This window comes from Aplosporella prunicola (genome assembly GCF_010093885.1).
Source record: "Aplosporella prunicola CBS 121167 unplaced genomic scaffold K452scaffold_4, whole genome shotgun sequence".
NCBI classification, from domain to species: Eukaryota; Fungi; Ascomycota; class Dothideomycetes; order Botryosphaeriales; family Aplosporellaceae; genus Aplosporella; species Aplosporella prunicola.
This window is the reverse complement of record NW_022983532.1, coordinates 1,120,123-1,134,941: the sequence shown is the minus strand read 5'-3', so window position 1 is coordinate 1,134,941 and position 14,819 is coordinate 1,120,123. Positions and strand designations below refer to the sequence as shown.

The window sequence follows — 14,819 nt, the reverse complement described above, 5'->3', positions numbered from 1 at the left end:
ATGGTGGTGGTCGCGGGCGTTGGCATTCGGCGTGGATTACGAGGCGGGCGGAGGTGCTGCACGATCCCGGAGCATCGATCCACGGACCCTGAATGGGGGGTCGGCGGCGGTGTGGATGGTTGTGAGGGATGCAAGGTTCGGCGAAGGAGTTTGCGAAGGTGCCACAGTCAAGCGAAGAGCGATGATGCAACGCCGCTGCCAAGCCGACCGGGAAGCAAGAGAAGCAATCGCGCGGCGCGGAGCGGTCTCCGAGGCTGAACGCGAGCGGCGGCTTGCTCGAGCAACAAGAAGGAAAGCTTCACGAGCGGACGACGGCAAGGGCGCCGCAAGAGGGTGATAAAGCATTCCCCGAGGCGTGCCAGACAGATGACCGCAGATGAGGGGTCGAATCAGTGCATGGCCCGCGGCGTGGCGACGCGGCCCAATCACCGCCCGCCAGCCACACGAGCGCCACAGCCAGCCTGTGTCATCTGCTCGTCCTCTGCAGGGTCTCTGCGCCACTAGGCCGGGTCGACGATATCAAAAGAATGCCCTTATGGGTCAGTTGACCTCTTCCGCCCGCCCGGGTCTTCACGGAAAAGAAGAAGCACAGTACCGAAAACCCGGAATCATCCTCCCACTGCTTTCCCATCGCACAGCACAGGCGGTGTGTTTGCGTGGACGGAATGACGATATCCAGGTCACACAACCAGATTGAACCCATGCCGAATAATTCCTGCCTACGGATCTCTCGGCTCCTTCTCCGGACAGCATTCATTTGGATTATAGTCACTACAGCTACATGCGATGGTTGTTGCACTACCATCTGAAATCGCTGATTCAACACAGAATATAGACGGTAATATCGATTATACTAGATGTGCATCGTTGCTCAGCCGCGGTCACGACCCAGCCTCGCAAGATAGTGCACATTTGCACCGCAGCCGCCAACCAGCTAATCCCTAAACGGCTCTTGCCGTAGCTGTTTTAGGGGCGAACACGCTCCGCCGTCGTCGATCAAAGACCCCTCGGTCTAGAGCAGTGCCCTCGTCTCGGGTTCTTTAGATAATCAGTTGCACTACTGCCGTGGTTCGCGCCTACTAATGCCTGCATGCAGAGACGTTAGGAAATGATCGCTCAACTGCGCCCTCTCACGGCTGAGACCTGTTTGGCCAAGACGCACTTCTCCGACCAATGCCATCCACTCGATCCTGCGAAGCCATCTTCTTCATTGGCCAAGTCAATAGCCATTTCAGGAGGCAGTTGCTAAGGGATTGACGTTGTAGTCGTACGATGGATCGTCATGCATTAGGCAGAGCTGCCTACACTGCGTAGAGGCCTATCGGTAGCACGCCTGAGACCACTGAGTAGATCATGTCACTGGCAAGGGTCCATATCGACATCATCATCATCGACCATGATATCATGTACTGGGATGCGGCATCCTTGTAGAGGCATCGAGGCCTTGTAATGTACTAGGCAGGAGCCCAACATAGATCTTAGCACGGAACTTTTGTCACTGTTTAGGTGAGGTATTATCCATGCTTACAAGGAACGAATGCTGCAGCCTAAACCAATCTCCGGCCAGACCCTTCAGCGCCGACCCTATGAACACCTTCTGTTGCGAGAAGAAGCAAAAAGCATCACGACTGTTTACACCATTTAAGCCGGTCAGCAATTTCAGGTTGTTAAGAAGCTGTCCATAGGTATATTTGGCTAGGTTTTGCGTCGCTGTTTGCCCACTAGTTTTGCCGTTACAAAGGGAAACCGTTATAACGGTCAATGCTGGACTTTAACGCCTCGATCCAGCGGGATGATTTCAACGCCTCGACAAGCCATGCCATGACCTCCTTCAAAAGCACACCACAACAGAAACTCAGAATTGTGTTGCCGTCGTCTTCCTTGCCAGTCACCGCTCTCATCGTGTAGATTGGCACTTGGTCATAATTAGCAGCTTTAGCAAACACAACGAGGAGGGAATGGACGTACTGTTTTCCGTTCCATTAACATTCCGGATACCCAAAAAATGCAGGCAAGCCAGAGATGAATAACGTGAAGAAATTTTACCAGCACATCCAGGTCGTTCCAATGAAGACCTGCGATCAGGATGACAGCGCAGGAAGAGACCAATATAAACCACGTTAACATGTAGTTGATCTCTTCCCACTTAACGCCGCGTTGAACTTGTGGCATGACTCGGTATTCCGTGATGGTTTCTGTCAACGAGTCTTATGAGTACATTTTTCGGGAGTACGTGAAGAAAGACACTATTTTCTTTGTAAAGTACGTGTCTTACAGTGAGTATATTTTCGATCGGTAGAGTCGATTGAGAAAGAAGCTGTCTTCGGTAGGTAGAGTGATTATAGTGTAAGTGAATTTTTGTTCGATGGTCCACGGTGATATTTGTTGTTAGTAGGTGGTTGAGGACAGATCGAGGTTTAAGTAGGTCGTCGCAGTATACTGTGTGAGACTTGCCGTGTTCAGCAGGTCGGCATCAAGGTATAGCCAAGACAGCCTATAAAGTTTGGGCTGGTCAGCAACTTCTGACATTTAGAAAGACTTTCGTCGGTATATACGGCCAGGGTTTGCATAGCTACTTGCATGACTTCACCGTTATACCGAGAAAAATGAGAGATTAACAGTCAACGCTAATCTTAGCAATGAAAAGCTGCTGACGAGCCGAAACGTTGTGACCAGCCCCAACTGTAGCACGGATCGGGCGCGGGCGTCCATTGAAAGCTGCCGGCGTCCATGGATGTTGAAGAGCTAAGGGTCTCTGTCAATATCAATAGGCTCAAGCGCGAGATCGCGTAGACGTTTTTTGACAGTCAGAATTGGGGAACAAATCAGTCGGCTGTTGCCTATGGTGCGGTGCGAGTGGGCGGCCGCGTGGCGACTCGCTTGATAGTGACGAAGGTGCAGATCTTGTTGCCAAAGGATGTAACCGTGTTGGATTGTTTGGCCACAAAACGGCGACGAATGAAGTATTATCTGTCTCCAAACTTCTGAGAGCCTTTAAAGGTCACACTAATGCGCTCGTTGGGCGGTGAGGCTCACTTCACGACGTCGGGACGCGTGACTGGTGTGGATGTGGGTCTGGCAATCGATAATTGCGCGACGTGACGCGTTGACAAGGAGCGATTGAGGGTTGTGCGCGTAGGACGCGGGGGCGTGGTGTTTACCTTAGTTGCTGCGCAGTCGCATGGTAGGCGCACGGACCGGGCGCGGGGGTTTGCATTGTTTGTCCGTTCCCAGAAACTTTCATTTGCAGAACGTCGCCGTCGGCCAAGCAGCGCACATCACTCCAAACCAACCCCTCCGCTTTGCGCCATGACGAGTCTCAAGAGGTCCTTTGCGGCCGATGCCGCGGCGCCTAACCTTGCGAGCAAGGTCTACGTGAGGTCTACCCGGAGTGGCAAGGTGCAGAAGATAGTCAGAGAACTCTATCTTAGGCAGGACATTCCGTGTTCGTCAAGGCTGTGTTCTGCATGTCTCGATGTCGCCCCCAGAGACTACAACAACAAGGGTGCGTAGACACCCAGCACCCGTAATGCTCCATACTAAGTACCCCTAGTCGCGCCCTTTGTGCTTTCTGAACGTCCCGCGGGGACCAAGTCTTTTCCTAGCGGCCATTATCTCATCCCAGACACCAATGCCTTCCTTACTGGCATGGATCTTTTTGAGATTGAGACTGCGTTCCATGACGTCATCGTTCTGCAGACCGTCCTGGAGGAGGTTAAGAATCGCTCTCTACCGCTCTATCACCGTTTGATCAGTCTCACGAAGAACGAGGACAAGCATTTCTATGTCTTTTTCAATGACTTCAGACTGGACACTTACGTTACCCGGGGAGAGGGCGAGAGCATCAACGACCGCAATGACCGCGCTGTCAGGAAAGCCGTCCAGTGGTACGGTGAACACCTCCAGCAAGCAGTCAAGTCGCGTCGGGATGCCAAAGCTCCAGCTATCGTGATGATCAGTGATGACAGGGAAAACCTACGCAAAGCAAAGGCAGATGGCGTTCCTGCACTTTCGTGTAGGTCATTCCACCCTCTAGGCACATGTATCTAAACTGACTTTCTCATGCAGTGTCTGACTATGTATCTGGTCTGCCCAACGCAGACCAACTGTTGGATATGGTTAGCACAGGTCGCGAGCAGCGGGAAGTTAGAGCTGGCAAGGCTGAGCTTCTGTACCCTGAACATTACTCGCTCTCGAAGATGATGACCGGCGTCAAAGCTGGCACCCTCCACCAAGGCACATTCAACGTGTCCCAGTACAACTATTTGGAGGGTTCCGTGCACGTACCGGCCTTTGAGAAGTCTCTGTTGATTTTGGGAAGAGAGAACAGCAGTCGCGCCGTGTCTGGCGATGTCGTTGTTGTTGAAGTCCTGCCCAAGGACCAATGGAAAGCTCCTTCCACTAAAATCATTGAGGAGGAATCTCTGAACAAGAATGAGAATGCAGATGTGGATGAAGGAGAGGCTGTCGTCACGGAACAGGAGAGGCGGGCACTTCAAGAAGAAGTGAAGAGAGTACAGAGCAAGAGCACCGAAGGACGTCCTCAACCCACTGCACGTGTCGTTGGAATCATCAAAAGGAACTGGCGGCAGTATGTTGGACATGTCGACAAGGACTCTGTCAAGTCCAGTGCGAAGGGAAGTCGTGCGCAGCAGACCGTCTTCCTTATTCCCATGGATAAGCGCATACCGAAAATCCGAGTCAGGACGCGTCAGGCGGGTGAACTCCTTGGCAAGCGTGTCTTGGTCACGATCGACTCCTGGGATCGGGAGGCTCGATACCCGGTGGGCCACTTCGTCAGATCCCTTGGCGAATTGGAATCGAAGGGCGCTGAGACCGAGGCATTGTTGCTCGAATACGACGTACAATACCGACCATTCCCTAAGACAGTTCTTGACTGCCTACCGGCAGAAGGCCACGACTGGCGCGTCCCAGCCAGCACCGATGATCCGGGCTGGAAGGGTCGTCGCGATCTTAGAGACCTGTTGGTGTGTAGCATCGATCCTCCCGGTTGTGTGGATATCGATGACGCCCTTCACGCCCGCCTCCTGCCCAACGGAAACTACGAAGTTGGTGTTCACATTGCCGATGTCTCTCATTTTGTCAAACCAAACAACGCAATGGACAAGGAGGCCAGCATGAGGGGCACCACAGTTTACCTAGTCGACAAGCGTATCGACATGTTGCCTATGCTTCTTGGCACGGATCTCTGTTCGCTGAAGCCGTACGTTGAGCGTTACTCGTTCTCTGTCCTCTGGGAGATCACCAAGGATGCGGACATTGTCAAGGCAGACTTCACCAAGTCTGTGATTCGTTCACGGGAAGCTTTCAGTTATGAACAAGCTCAGATTCGGATTGATGATAAGTCGCAACAGGATGAGCTGACGGAAGGCATGCGGACACTCTTAATGCTTTCCAAGAAGCTCCGCCAGAAGCGTTATGATGCAGGTGCTCTGAATCTGGCCAGTCCCGAAGTCAAGGTCCAGACCGAGTCTGAAACTTCTGATCCCGTCGACGTACAAACCAAGCGCCTCCTGGACACCAACTCGCTTGTAGAAGAATTCATGTTGCTCGCCAACACTAGCGTCGCTGCTAAAAATCACGAGGCCTTCCCCCAAACTGCCCTACTACGTCGCCACGCTGCACCTCCAAAGACCAACTTCGAGGGCCTGGCGAACCAGCTCAAGGTTAAGAAGGGCATGGAGCTTCGCGTCGACAGCTCAAAGGCTCTGGCCGACTCCCTGGACACTTGCGTTGACCCTGAAGAGCCCTTCTTCAACACGCTCGTCCGTATCATGGCAACTCGCTGCATGATGTCGGCCGAGTACTTCTGCTCGGGTACGCAGGCCTATCCTGAGTTCCGTCACTACGGTCTCGCGAGCGAAATCTACACGCACTTCACGAGCCCGATCCGTCGGTATGCCGATCTCGAAGCACACAGACAGCTCGCTGCGGCCATCGAGTACGAGCCACTTGACGCCTCGCTTCACAGCAAGGCGAAGCTCGAGGGCGTGTGCAAGAACATCAACGTCCGACACCGTAATGCGCAGTTTGCGGGCCGGGCCAGCATCGAGTACTATGTTGGGCAGGCACTTAAGGGGCGTGTTATTGACGAGGAGGGCTTCGTAATGCGCATCTTCTCCAACGGCTTTGTCGTCTTTGTGCCAAGATTTGGCATCGAAAGTCTGATCCGGCTGAGAGATTTGGCGACTCCTGAGCCCGAGGCTGAGTTTGACGAGGAGAACTATGTGCTCAAGACGACGGGCAGCAGGAGCGTTAAGCTCGAGCTGTTCCAGAAGGTTACAGTGCGGATCAGCGACGAGATTGAGGAGAGCACTGGCAAGCGGAAGATCAAGCTTGGCCTGGTATGATCTAGGGGGGTCAGGGATGGGTATATTCGGCAGAGGCACGTCACAACGGCGGTGGAGCACAGGGAAGGAACTAGTTAACACAAGAAATGGAACAAGCAACAAATGTGCAAAAAGAGGCGCCACGGTTCCCTCCGGCAGGCTTCAAGTGCCGTAGCTTGTACGTAGGCAAAAGGCATCCCGCCAACAGGCCACCCGTCATGTGGACGAGCCCATTGCTTGGCCCAGGGAAAAGGCGAGTCAGTTGCAGGTGTGGGCGGCGGGCAGCCGTCCAGCGTGCATCGAAGCTCCTCAGTAGTCGGGCCTGTTCACCACGCTCGCGGTACCGGCCGTCCTCGTTACGAATGAGACAGGGCAAGCGTCCACGAGACACACATACACACGCACTCATACACAGTACGCGCACACTCACTCACACTTGCCGCGCCTTCGGGTGGCTATGACGAAACGGTCGGCAGGATGCGCAGTGCTCGCGACTTGCGAGTCTGGCCCCGGGGCCGGGGGTCAGTAGGCCTAGGGCGGCCGCCCTCACGAGGCCAGATATGTCGCACACTGTTCACGCGGCAGACCAGGACCCCTTATAAAGATCACCGAGAAATTACGCTCCTGAGCGAGCGAGCGCGCGAGGCGAGGCTGGCCACGGCGGTCGTTTGTTCGCGCGCCGGCCGTTGTTTTGGGCGCGGGCGCGGACCATTACCTTTTTTTGTTTTTTTTGTTTTGCTTTCCTTCCACTCTCCTGCCGTCGCATCAGTAGCTAGTTGTACGACCGGTACGGTCGGGATGGGAAGGGAGGCTCGCCGCTCGACGGTTTTGCGGCTGCTGCGGATGTGCATGCGTTAAAGGTGCTAGGGGGAGGATCTTCCTGAGGCAGAGGCGCGATCGGCATGTCCCGCTCCGCGCATCCTGCAGCCGGCAGAAAGCTCGGCGCGGGGCTCTCTTTCCATCCCTCCCACAGACACGCGACGGGCCCACACAGCGTTCATCACTGCCCGTGAGGTTTTGAGTGTCTCGCTCGCTTCGTCTTAACCGGGCAGCATTGCAGGGCGTTTGGTTTTTGGGGCGTGTTTTGGCGAGCAAATCTCAACGGCGATCCCGAGGCTCGTTCAGTCGTTACGAGGGCGCCGTGTGCTGGGTAGATGAGGCGCAACACCGCGCAGTGTCACGGTATGTGGGGAATAGGAGTAGATACCTAGCGTAGCATGCGCGCCAAGTTGCAGCAGCGAAAACAAGGCCAGCGCCGGGCTCTGCTGCCAAGAGGGGCATTTCCGATCTAGCTGCTGCTGTGACTACTGTGATATATGTCTGTAAGTTATTATGCCAGCGCAAGAAACAGCCGACGACCTAGCCGGCAGAAACATGCACAGTCGCAGACAGAATGTAAGCCACCGGAGGAGTTCGTGGGCCGGGGCTTGGGGGCAGGCATGCGGATTTAGCGAGCAGGGGAAGAGTGTCTTTTTATGGGATGAACCAAGTATCAAGATGATGATGGTCGGCCGGAGGGCTTGACAAGAAGGGCTGATCTACACGAGAGGACGCGGAGGCCCCTGAATCGTGGATGACACTATTGATGACAGACAGGGCGAACGATGAAGAAGGTGAAAAAGACGTGGGGCCGGGGGCGGAGGAGGATCGGCCGGCAATGCGAGTGCGATTGATGAGAGGAATTGTGCTGTAACGACGGCGGGACCCCTTCGACGACGCCACACATACGGCCCCCAGAGAGGAACAGAAAAAAAAAGAAGAAGAGTGCCAATGCCGTTGGGAGTGTGCCTGGCCCCGAGCGGTGGCGCGGCTTGCTGGGCGCGCCGTGTTCCCGCGCGCGGCCAGCCACGCGTCGACGAGGCCGCCCGCCAACGACGGCTTGGCCCGAAAAAGTGCGACACAGCTACGGCGGGCTTGCCTATCGTGGAGGAGCCGTTCAGGAACGCGGCCATGTGGGGGGTCCGCTCTCTCTCTCATCTGCCCACCCACACCGCAACACTCTTGCGTTATCATGCTAGCCGCGCTTTGGGCTAATGTCCCTTCTGGATGATCGTCTGAAGTACGGCTCATCTCCCACCACCTGCTCATCTCTTCACCTGTCGTGTTGCCCTTTTCCCGTCCCTCATTATGCCCTCCTCCACGTCTTATGCAACCCTCGTGCAACACGCCCGCATGCACTCGACCGCATGACTTCCCTGTCCCTACCGTCCATTGGCCGTCATGAGATTCACCCAAACCTCGATCCTTTCACTCCACGCTTGAAGCTTCCCCCCATTGGCGCGCGAGCGGCAACACCACAGCTTATCATCGCCGACAACTGGCCCCTTGGTACCACCCTGCCTCACCGTTTCCATCGCTTTTTGGGTTATATCATACTGCCTCAATTGGCCTTCCGTTTCTTGGTCTGGAGACTCCCATCGCTCCAACCTGCCCGCTTGAAGGTCGTCGCATCATGAGCACCGACTCCGACGCTGCCTCGTCCAACCGTAACCTCGCCATCATCATTGGTTGTGCATTAGGCGGAGTAGCTGTCTGCGTCATGGTCGGCCTATCCTTGTTCTGTTGTAGGAGGAGGAGAGCCAAAGGCGCCATTCTGGGCCCCAGAGCCGTCACTCCGCTGGACGACGCCGAATTCGAGTCCTGGAGAAAGCCAAGCAAGCAGATCCAATGGCGCGAGAAGAGATACGACCTCATGCCCGAACCACCCGCCCCGGCCCTCACCCGCCTACCAAGTCGCACGCGCCGCAGCCGTCCGAACAGCCTGGAGAGCCCCATCAACAGCCCGACCCTCATGTACACCTACCGTCCCAAGCCGAGCCGGACCCCAGAACCCGGAGAACACCTCGACTTCCACGCCCGCAACAAATCCTCTCTTTCCTCGCTGCAAGAGCGCCCGCCCACGCCGTATTCTCCCACTTCGAGCAGCGACATGAGCTACCCATCAACATTAACAAAGTCGGCGTCGCCCATGTCGCCGCCACCGCCGTCGGTGACGCGCGCCTCCAAGGCCATGTCGCCCAAGAGCACGCATGTGCACTATCCGTCCATCTCCGAGGCTTCTGATTTTGACTTTGGATTCCACATGGCTGCGTACAACAAGATCTAGACAAGAAAGATCAGCATATACACCCCCACCTGTAACGGCGTCACGGTTTTTCTTGATTTCTTTTTTCTTTTTTTCTTTTTTTCTTTTTTCGTAGATATCAAACTTTATACCACGGGTTCTATGTCGGCGTCGAAGGGATATGACTAGCATTCATGGAGAGAGATGGATGGGCATGAAAGAGATTGGAGGCGGCAGTCGTCTTTTGCTCGTTCTTTTTTTTATCATTTGTTATTCCTTTTGAGGACGACGAAGAATCATGTTCATTCTGCAGATTAGCTTCTTCGCGTAGGTAGTAGTAGCAAACGAAACAGATTGAAGAGGAAAACGAAACGAAGCAAAGAAGCGTTGTTTTAAGGCGTGCGTTGTCAAGGACCCCCGCCAAGCTTCCCGCTCTCATGCCGCTGCGGAGGAGCGACACAAAACAGCTCCACCGCCGATCCACTACAACCAACCAACATCGTCGCGACAGCGGAACATCAAACGCTGATCCCCACCCTCCACCGTGGCCGGTGAATAAATAAGACCCTGCGAGGACCCTGCAAAATTACCACACGCGGGCCATAATAAAACCGTCGGCTGCCAACCATGGACGTGATCCAAGGTACGTCGATAACCCAGCAGCTCCACCGGCGACACGTCGACAGACAACAACAACAACAAGCACACACAGAAGGCTAATCCCTTTTCTCCGCGGCAAACAAAAGACTGGGCGACGCTGCTGCTCCAACACGTCGGAAGCAGTTCGCTGCAACCGTTACTCCCGCTCTACGACACGCTGCGCGTGCACGTCGTCCCGTTCGCGCAAACGCTCGTGGCCAAGCTCGCCGAGAAGCCGGACCTCGCGACGCTCGCGCTGCTGGCCATCATCCTGTGGCTCTCGCTCAAGATCCTCGGCTTCTTCTACGGCCTCGTCATGTACTGGGTGCGCATGGCTGTGCGGCTGGCGCTGCTGGCCGCCCTGCTCGCCGCGGGCACCTACGTGGCTACGCGCGGCGTCGAGGGCGCCGCCGACGACGCCAGGTATTGGGCGGGCGTGTGGACAAAGGAATATCGCCGCTATCAGGACCAGGTGGACCAGGCGCGCGAGTGGCAGTTGCAGCAGATGCAGCAGCAGCAACCTATGGCGAGGAGGTGAGGTGAATGCGCGGGAGGGGGAAAAAAGGGGACGCGTCTTTGTGGGTGTGGATGTGGATGCGAGATTGGCTTCATCAGCGCGCATTGGAAACGGCGTCGGTCTGTCGGTTGGAGTTTGGGGATTTGGGCGCGCGCTTGCGGCCCCTGCTGCGTGCTGCTTGCTGCTTGCTGCTGCCACTGCTGCTGGACAGGGAAACGGAAACCTAACAAAGAAAAACGTGGCTCTCGGCGCTTTCTCCCCGGCTGCGTTGTATGTGGTACGTACAAGTTCTGCAACCATTTGCTTTTTTTTTTTTAAAAAAAAAAAAAAAAATTTTTCATTATTATTATTATTATTATTTCTTTTTTCACGTTCATTTCTTTTCCAGTCGAGCAGACGCACTGACTGGCCCTTTCTTCGTCGTCGTTTTAGTCCTTGCCCGCAGCACGCCGCCACGCAGGCTTTGTGTGCCCTGACCTGCCTGCCGCTGTCGTCCTGCACCTCGTATTGTTTTCCCCGCGGGGGGCGGTTTCAGAAATTACATATCCATCCTTGCGCCAGCGCAGCGCCGCCGCCGCCTTGTACAGTATGTATGTGTGTGTGTGTATGTATGCGCACAGTTGCATGCATGCGCGCACGCAGACTTGTCTAGTCCAGTCTCGCCCAGCGCTGCTGCGGTCAGGAGATGTTACGGAGGGTCGCGGAGGATGGGCGTGCTGTGTATGTATGGTCGACTCTGGATTCGAGGCCTGTTGTAATGAGCTATGCCGGACATACCTACCTTCTGCAGCTGCGCCTGCGCCAGGCGGCTGCGTTCCGATTCACTCGCATTTTTTGGAGATTGAAGAGAGAAAAGCAAATGCTATACTTCCTTTGTCCCTGGGACAGGGCTAGATCATTCTACGCAAGCAGGCAGACTGCGAGCCCGGCTTAGATGGCCGGAAAGCAAAGCGTGGCCGACAAACTCACCCACCACCGACTCCCTCCCTCCCTCCCTCACTCACTCACGCGTTCACCTACTCACCTATCTACCACCCACCTTCCAAACACCCCCTCCCAAGCACCACCCTCCCCACCATCACCATCACCAGCCCACGAAGATCCCACGCCCCAATGGCTCCCCTATCTATACAGCGCGCGCGACGCGCCGCTCCCACAAGTCCAGTACCCACGCACCCCCGCATTCTCGACTTCGCTTGCTCAATGCTTGCTCGCTTGGTTCTCGCTCGCCTATCTGCGCTTCCACGCGACCCGATCGCCACCTACCCCAGCCGCCCTACCCACGTGCCTGCGCGCGGGATCTGCCCGCCCGCGCCGCGCCGTGCCGCGGAGCGGTGATCGGTGCTGCGGGGGAGGGGGATCGCCCTTGTGCTGCTGCTGCTGCTGCTGCGTATAGGCATGTGTAGGAGCTGGACGGAAGTGGAGTGGCTACTGTGAGTGCATTGTTTCTGCTGGATTTTGTGGGTGGTGTTGTTGTTGTTTTTGGAAGAGACGGAGAAGGGGGAGGAGGAGGGGTATAAGAGCATTTACACCCGGCCAGGGCAGACGACGTACCTACCTACCTACACACTGTCCTGCACGCCTCCGCGAGCGTGCAAGCGCAGTCACGCTCTCTAGGCTCTTCCTCTCCCTCTTCACCTTCTCTTAGGCAAGGTTCTTCTTCCTTCGCTGCGACAGCGCCATCCACACCACCACGCACGCACGCACGCCGACAAACCCACCCACCCAACCGTCTCGAGGCCTCGCGCCGCCAACACGACACGACCCTACCCGCCTCGTCTGGCCTAGCCTGGCTGTAGGTTCGCTGCACCCCGCCGACGCAGACCAGGACGGTGGGCCGAGACGACGGCACCGGCGCGGGACGGGACGAGGCAGCGCGCCCCGCCTGCTGCCGTGCCTGCCGTGCCTGCCGTGCTTGCCTGCGCGGTGCGGTGTGCGGTGCCAAGGGGTGTGGCAGGCGTCCGGGTCGGCGGGCGAACAAACGGCTGGGCGGGTGCGTGCGTGCGTGCGGATGCGAGGGGGGCGCGGGGGCGATGCGATCGATGTAAGGGGGTTTCCTTTTTGGCTTGAGGTTGTGCGAGGGTGGGTTGGTTGGTTGGGCCCGATGGGGTCGATGAGTCAGTGAGCACGCCAAAGGGATCGGTGATGTTGTGGATGGATGGATGTCTCTGACCCCCTTGCATGTAGGGAACATGAGTTTGGCTTTAGGGTTACTGCTGACGATCGACGGCTGCAATTGGTCTTCCTGCTCTCTCCCTGGTTAGCTGAGTCTAGTCAGGCACCCGTTTGTTCTGTCTCACTGATGTTTCGGCGGAATCGAAGACGTGGTTGAGGTTAGGGCGGTGTCGGCTTATATATGTTTGCTTTCACTTCTTCGACCAATGGTACCGTCGCGACGATCATCCAGCAGGGATTGTTTTCTTGAAACATCCTGGTGAGGAGTATGTATGTCTTTTCTAAAGTCTTGGCCCATCGTGCTTTTTCCAAGCCAGCGTGGCGCTCGCGTGGAGGAATGACGTTGGCGGCTCGACAGCCGCCTGCACCTCCCATCACCCTTCTCCGCATCAAGCCATACCGCCACGACGATCCTGGAGACCACCGCACCAGCACGCCATCGACTGCTTCCCAAGTGAAATCACACGCTTCCCCACGCCAATCTCCCATCCCGCTCTTCGCAATCTTCCTAGCACGCAGGATATTATGACTAACCGTAAGGTCGGATGCACCATGCAGTAGCCAATGCCCAACTAACCTAGATCTTCCCGAGAAGACAGCCTGCTAGAGCCATTGGAGCAGATGAACGCGTAAGAGTGTGATAACTAGCCGTTTTCCTTGCCGATGACCGTCGTTCCCACACGTCCCCACACACTACCCCGTGGGATAAGCAGCTTAAGTGCGGAGTTATGGCAACCCCCACATTTCCCTTCCAGCGTCTCTGTTTCCGTTATCAAAGGCCATTCGTTCAGCCAATTTTTTTCCGGTTCATCGTTTCCATCGTCATCAGAAACAACCCGTCTTTCGTTGCCTTGCCCCGCCAAGTATACACAAAACCACCATGTCAGACTCGACCAGCACGGAAACTGCCTCCTATCACACGCATCCCGGAAACGATGGCATCGTCGGTGACACGTACTACCCCGACGGCCACAAGCCCCAAAGCGAGCACCACGAACGCATTTCCCACGCCGCAGATGACCAGCCCGCAGCAGCACCACCAACACCACGCAGCAGCCACCGCACGCAGCAACAAGCAGCCGCAGCAGCCAAGCCCCCGAACTCCCACAGCTGGGGCCCCTACGGCGGCAATCCGCTCGCACATATCCCCTCAGACAACGACAACAGCAACTCGGCGCGCCTGCCCGCCTTCGGCGGCGAGTTCCAACCCGGGCTCTGGCGACCACAGCGCACGTTCGCGAACCCCGCGCCACTCGGCCTATCCGGCTTCGCGCTGACGACGTTCCTACTCTCACTCGTGAACCTCGGGGCGCGGGGCGTCGCGCAGCCGAACCTGATCGTGGGCCCGGCATTCGCGTACGGTGGGCTCGTGCAGCTGCTGGCGGGCATGTGGGAAATGGCCGTGGGCAACACGTTCGGCGCAACCGCGCTGGCGAGCTATGGTGGGTTTTGGATCAGTCTGGGGATTGTGTTTACGCCGGGCGGGTTTGGCGTTATTGCTGCTTATGGGGGGCAGACGGCTGAGTTTGCGAATGCTTTTGGCCTTTATCTTATGGTGCGTGCGCTTGTTTTTGTTGCTGTTTTGTTGTTGCTGTTGCTGTGCTCTGGGCGTGTGCTGATGTGCAAGCAGGGCTGGTTCATATTCACGTTCATCCTCTGGCTGTGCACGCTGCGCTCCACGCTCGCCTTCTCCTCGCTGCTCCTTACCGTCTGGATCACCTTCCTGCTGCTCGGTATCTCGTACCTGGACAACAAAGGGACGGGCGCCGCCAACGTGGCTATTACGAGGGCGGGCGGCGCGTTTGGTATCGTCGCGGCGTTTATCGCGTGGTATAATACCCTTGCGGGGCTGACGGACAGCTCGAATAGCTTCTTTGTCGTTCCTATTCTGCATTTTCCGTGGAGCGCAAAGGGGCGCGAGATGAAGGCCGAGATGAAGGGAGAGTAGCTTCACTGATGTGTAACGAACCTGTTCTTTTGAAATATCCGGGGATCGGGCGAATACTTGAACAAACATCAGTCGCTGGCACTGTGTCCTTGCTTACCATCAAACCTTTCTCCAAATCATATCTGC

The 14,819-nt window shown here is 56.2% G+C and overlaps 6 protein-coding genes across 6 annotated transcripts; 4 read left to right on the top strand and 2 right to left on the bottom strand.

The window, feature by feature from the left end:
* Positions 1 to 3,309: 3,309 nt before the first annotated feature.
* K452DRAFT_220881 (uncharacterized protein) lies at positions 3,310 to 6,371 on the top strand (the record flags this gene model as incomplete). The annotated part of the gene is made up of 3 exons (XM_033536487.1): positions 3,310 to 3,505; positions 3,554 to 4,015; positions 4,069 to 6,371. The coding sequence occupies 3 exons, from the start codon at positions 3,310 to 3,312 to the stop codon at positions 6,369 to 6,371; spliced, it is 2,961 nt and encodes a 986-aa protein (XP_033401466.1).
* Positions 6,372 to 7,515: 1,144 nt separating this feature from the next.
* K452DRAFT_124888 (uncharacterized protein) lies at positions 7,516 to 8,620 on the bottom strand. The gene has a single exon (XM_033535216.1). The coding sequence runs from the start codon at positions 8,436 to 8,438 to the stop codon at positions 7,824 to 7,826; it is 615 nt and encodes a 204-aa protein (XP_033401465.1). The 5' UTR covers positions 8,439 to 8,620; the 3' UTR covers positions 7,516 to 7,823.
* Positions 8,621 to 8,802: 182 nt separating this feature from the next.
* K452DRAFT_305717 (uncharacterized protein) lies at positions 8,803 to 9,456 on the top strand (the record flags this gene model as incomplete). The annotated part of the gene is made up of 1 exon (XM_033542920.1): positions 8,803 to 9,456. The coding sequence occupies one exon, from the start codon at positions 8,803 to 8,805 to the stop codon at positions 9,454 to 9,456; it is 654 nt and encodes a 217-aa protein (XP_033401464.1).
* A 585-nt stretch (positions 9,457 to 10,041) lies between these two features.
* K452DRAFT_295329 (uncharacterized protein) lies at positions 10,042 to 10,591 on the top strand (the record flags this gene model as incomplete). Its single annotated transcript, XM_033541796.1, has 2 exons — positions 10,042 to 10,057; positions 10,161 to 10,591. 2 exons carry the CDS (start codon positions 10,042 to 10,044, stop codon positions 10,589 to 10,591), a joined length of 447 nt encoding a protein of 148 aa, XP_033401463.1.
* A 1,466-nt stretch (positions 10,592 to 12,057) lies between these two features.
* On the bottom strand, positions 12,058 to 12,847 carry K452DRAFT_284124 (uncharacterized protein). Its single transcript, XM_033539896.1, has one exon. It carries the CDS (start codon positions 12,751 to 12,753, stop codon positions 12,355 to 12,357), a length of 399 nt encoding a protein of 132 aa, XP_033401462.1. The 5' UTR covers positions 12,754 to 12,847; the 3' UTR covers positions 12,058 to 12,354.
* Positions 12,848 to 13,401: 554 nt separating this feature from the next.
* K452DRAFT_244072 (uncharacterized protein) lies at positions 13,402 to 14,769 on the top strand. Its single transcript, XM_033537936.1, has 2 exons — positions 13,402 to 14,300; positions 14,376 to 14,769. Exons 1-2 carry the CDS (start codon positions 13,626 to 13,628, stop codon positions 14,691 to 14,693), a joined length of 993 nt encoding a protein of 330 aa, XP_033401461.1. The 5' UTR covers positions 13,402 to 13,625; the 3' UTR covers positions 14,694 to 14,769.
* Positions 14,770 to 14,819: the final 50 nt, after the last annotated feature.

What these genes read in the sequence shown, in the direction of transcription:
- K452DRAFT_284124 (XM_033539896.1), bottom strand. Translation starts at nt 12,753, where the DNA reads ATGCAAGGGGGTCAGAGACATCCATCCATCCACAACATCACCGATCCC.
- K452DRAFT_124888 (XM_033535216.1), bottom strand. Translation starts at nt 8,438, where the DNA reads ATGAGCAGGTGGTGGGAGATGAGCCGTACTTCAGACGATCATCCAGAA.
- K452DRAFT_244072 (XM_033537936.1), top strand. Translation starts at nt 13,626, where the DNA reads ATGTCAGACTCGACCAGCACGGAAACTGCCTCCTATCACACGCATCCC. An exon ending in CTTTTGGCCTTTATCTTATG is followed by an intron (nt 14,301 to 14,375) that starts GTGCGTGCGCTT and finishes ATGTGCAAGCAG; the next exon opens with GGCTGGTTCATATTCACGTT.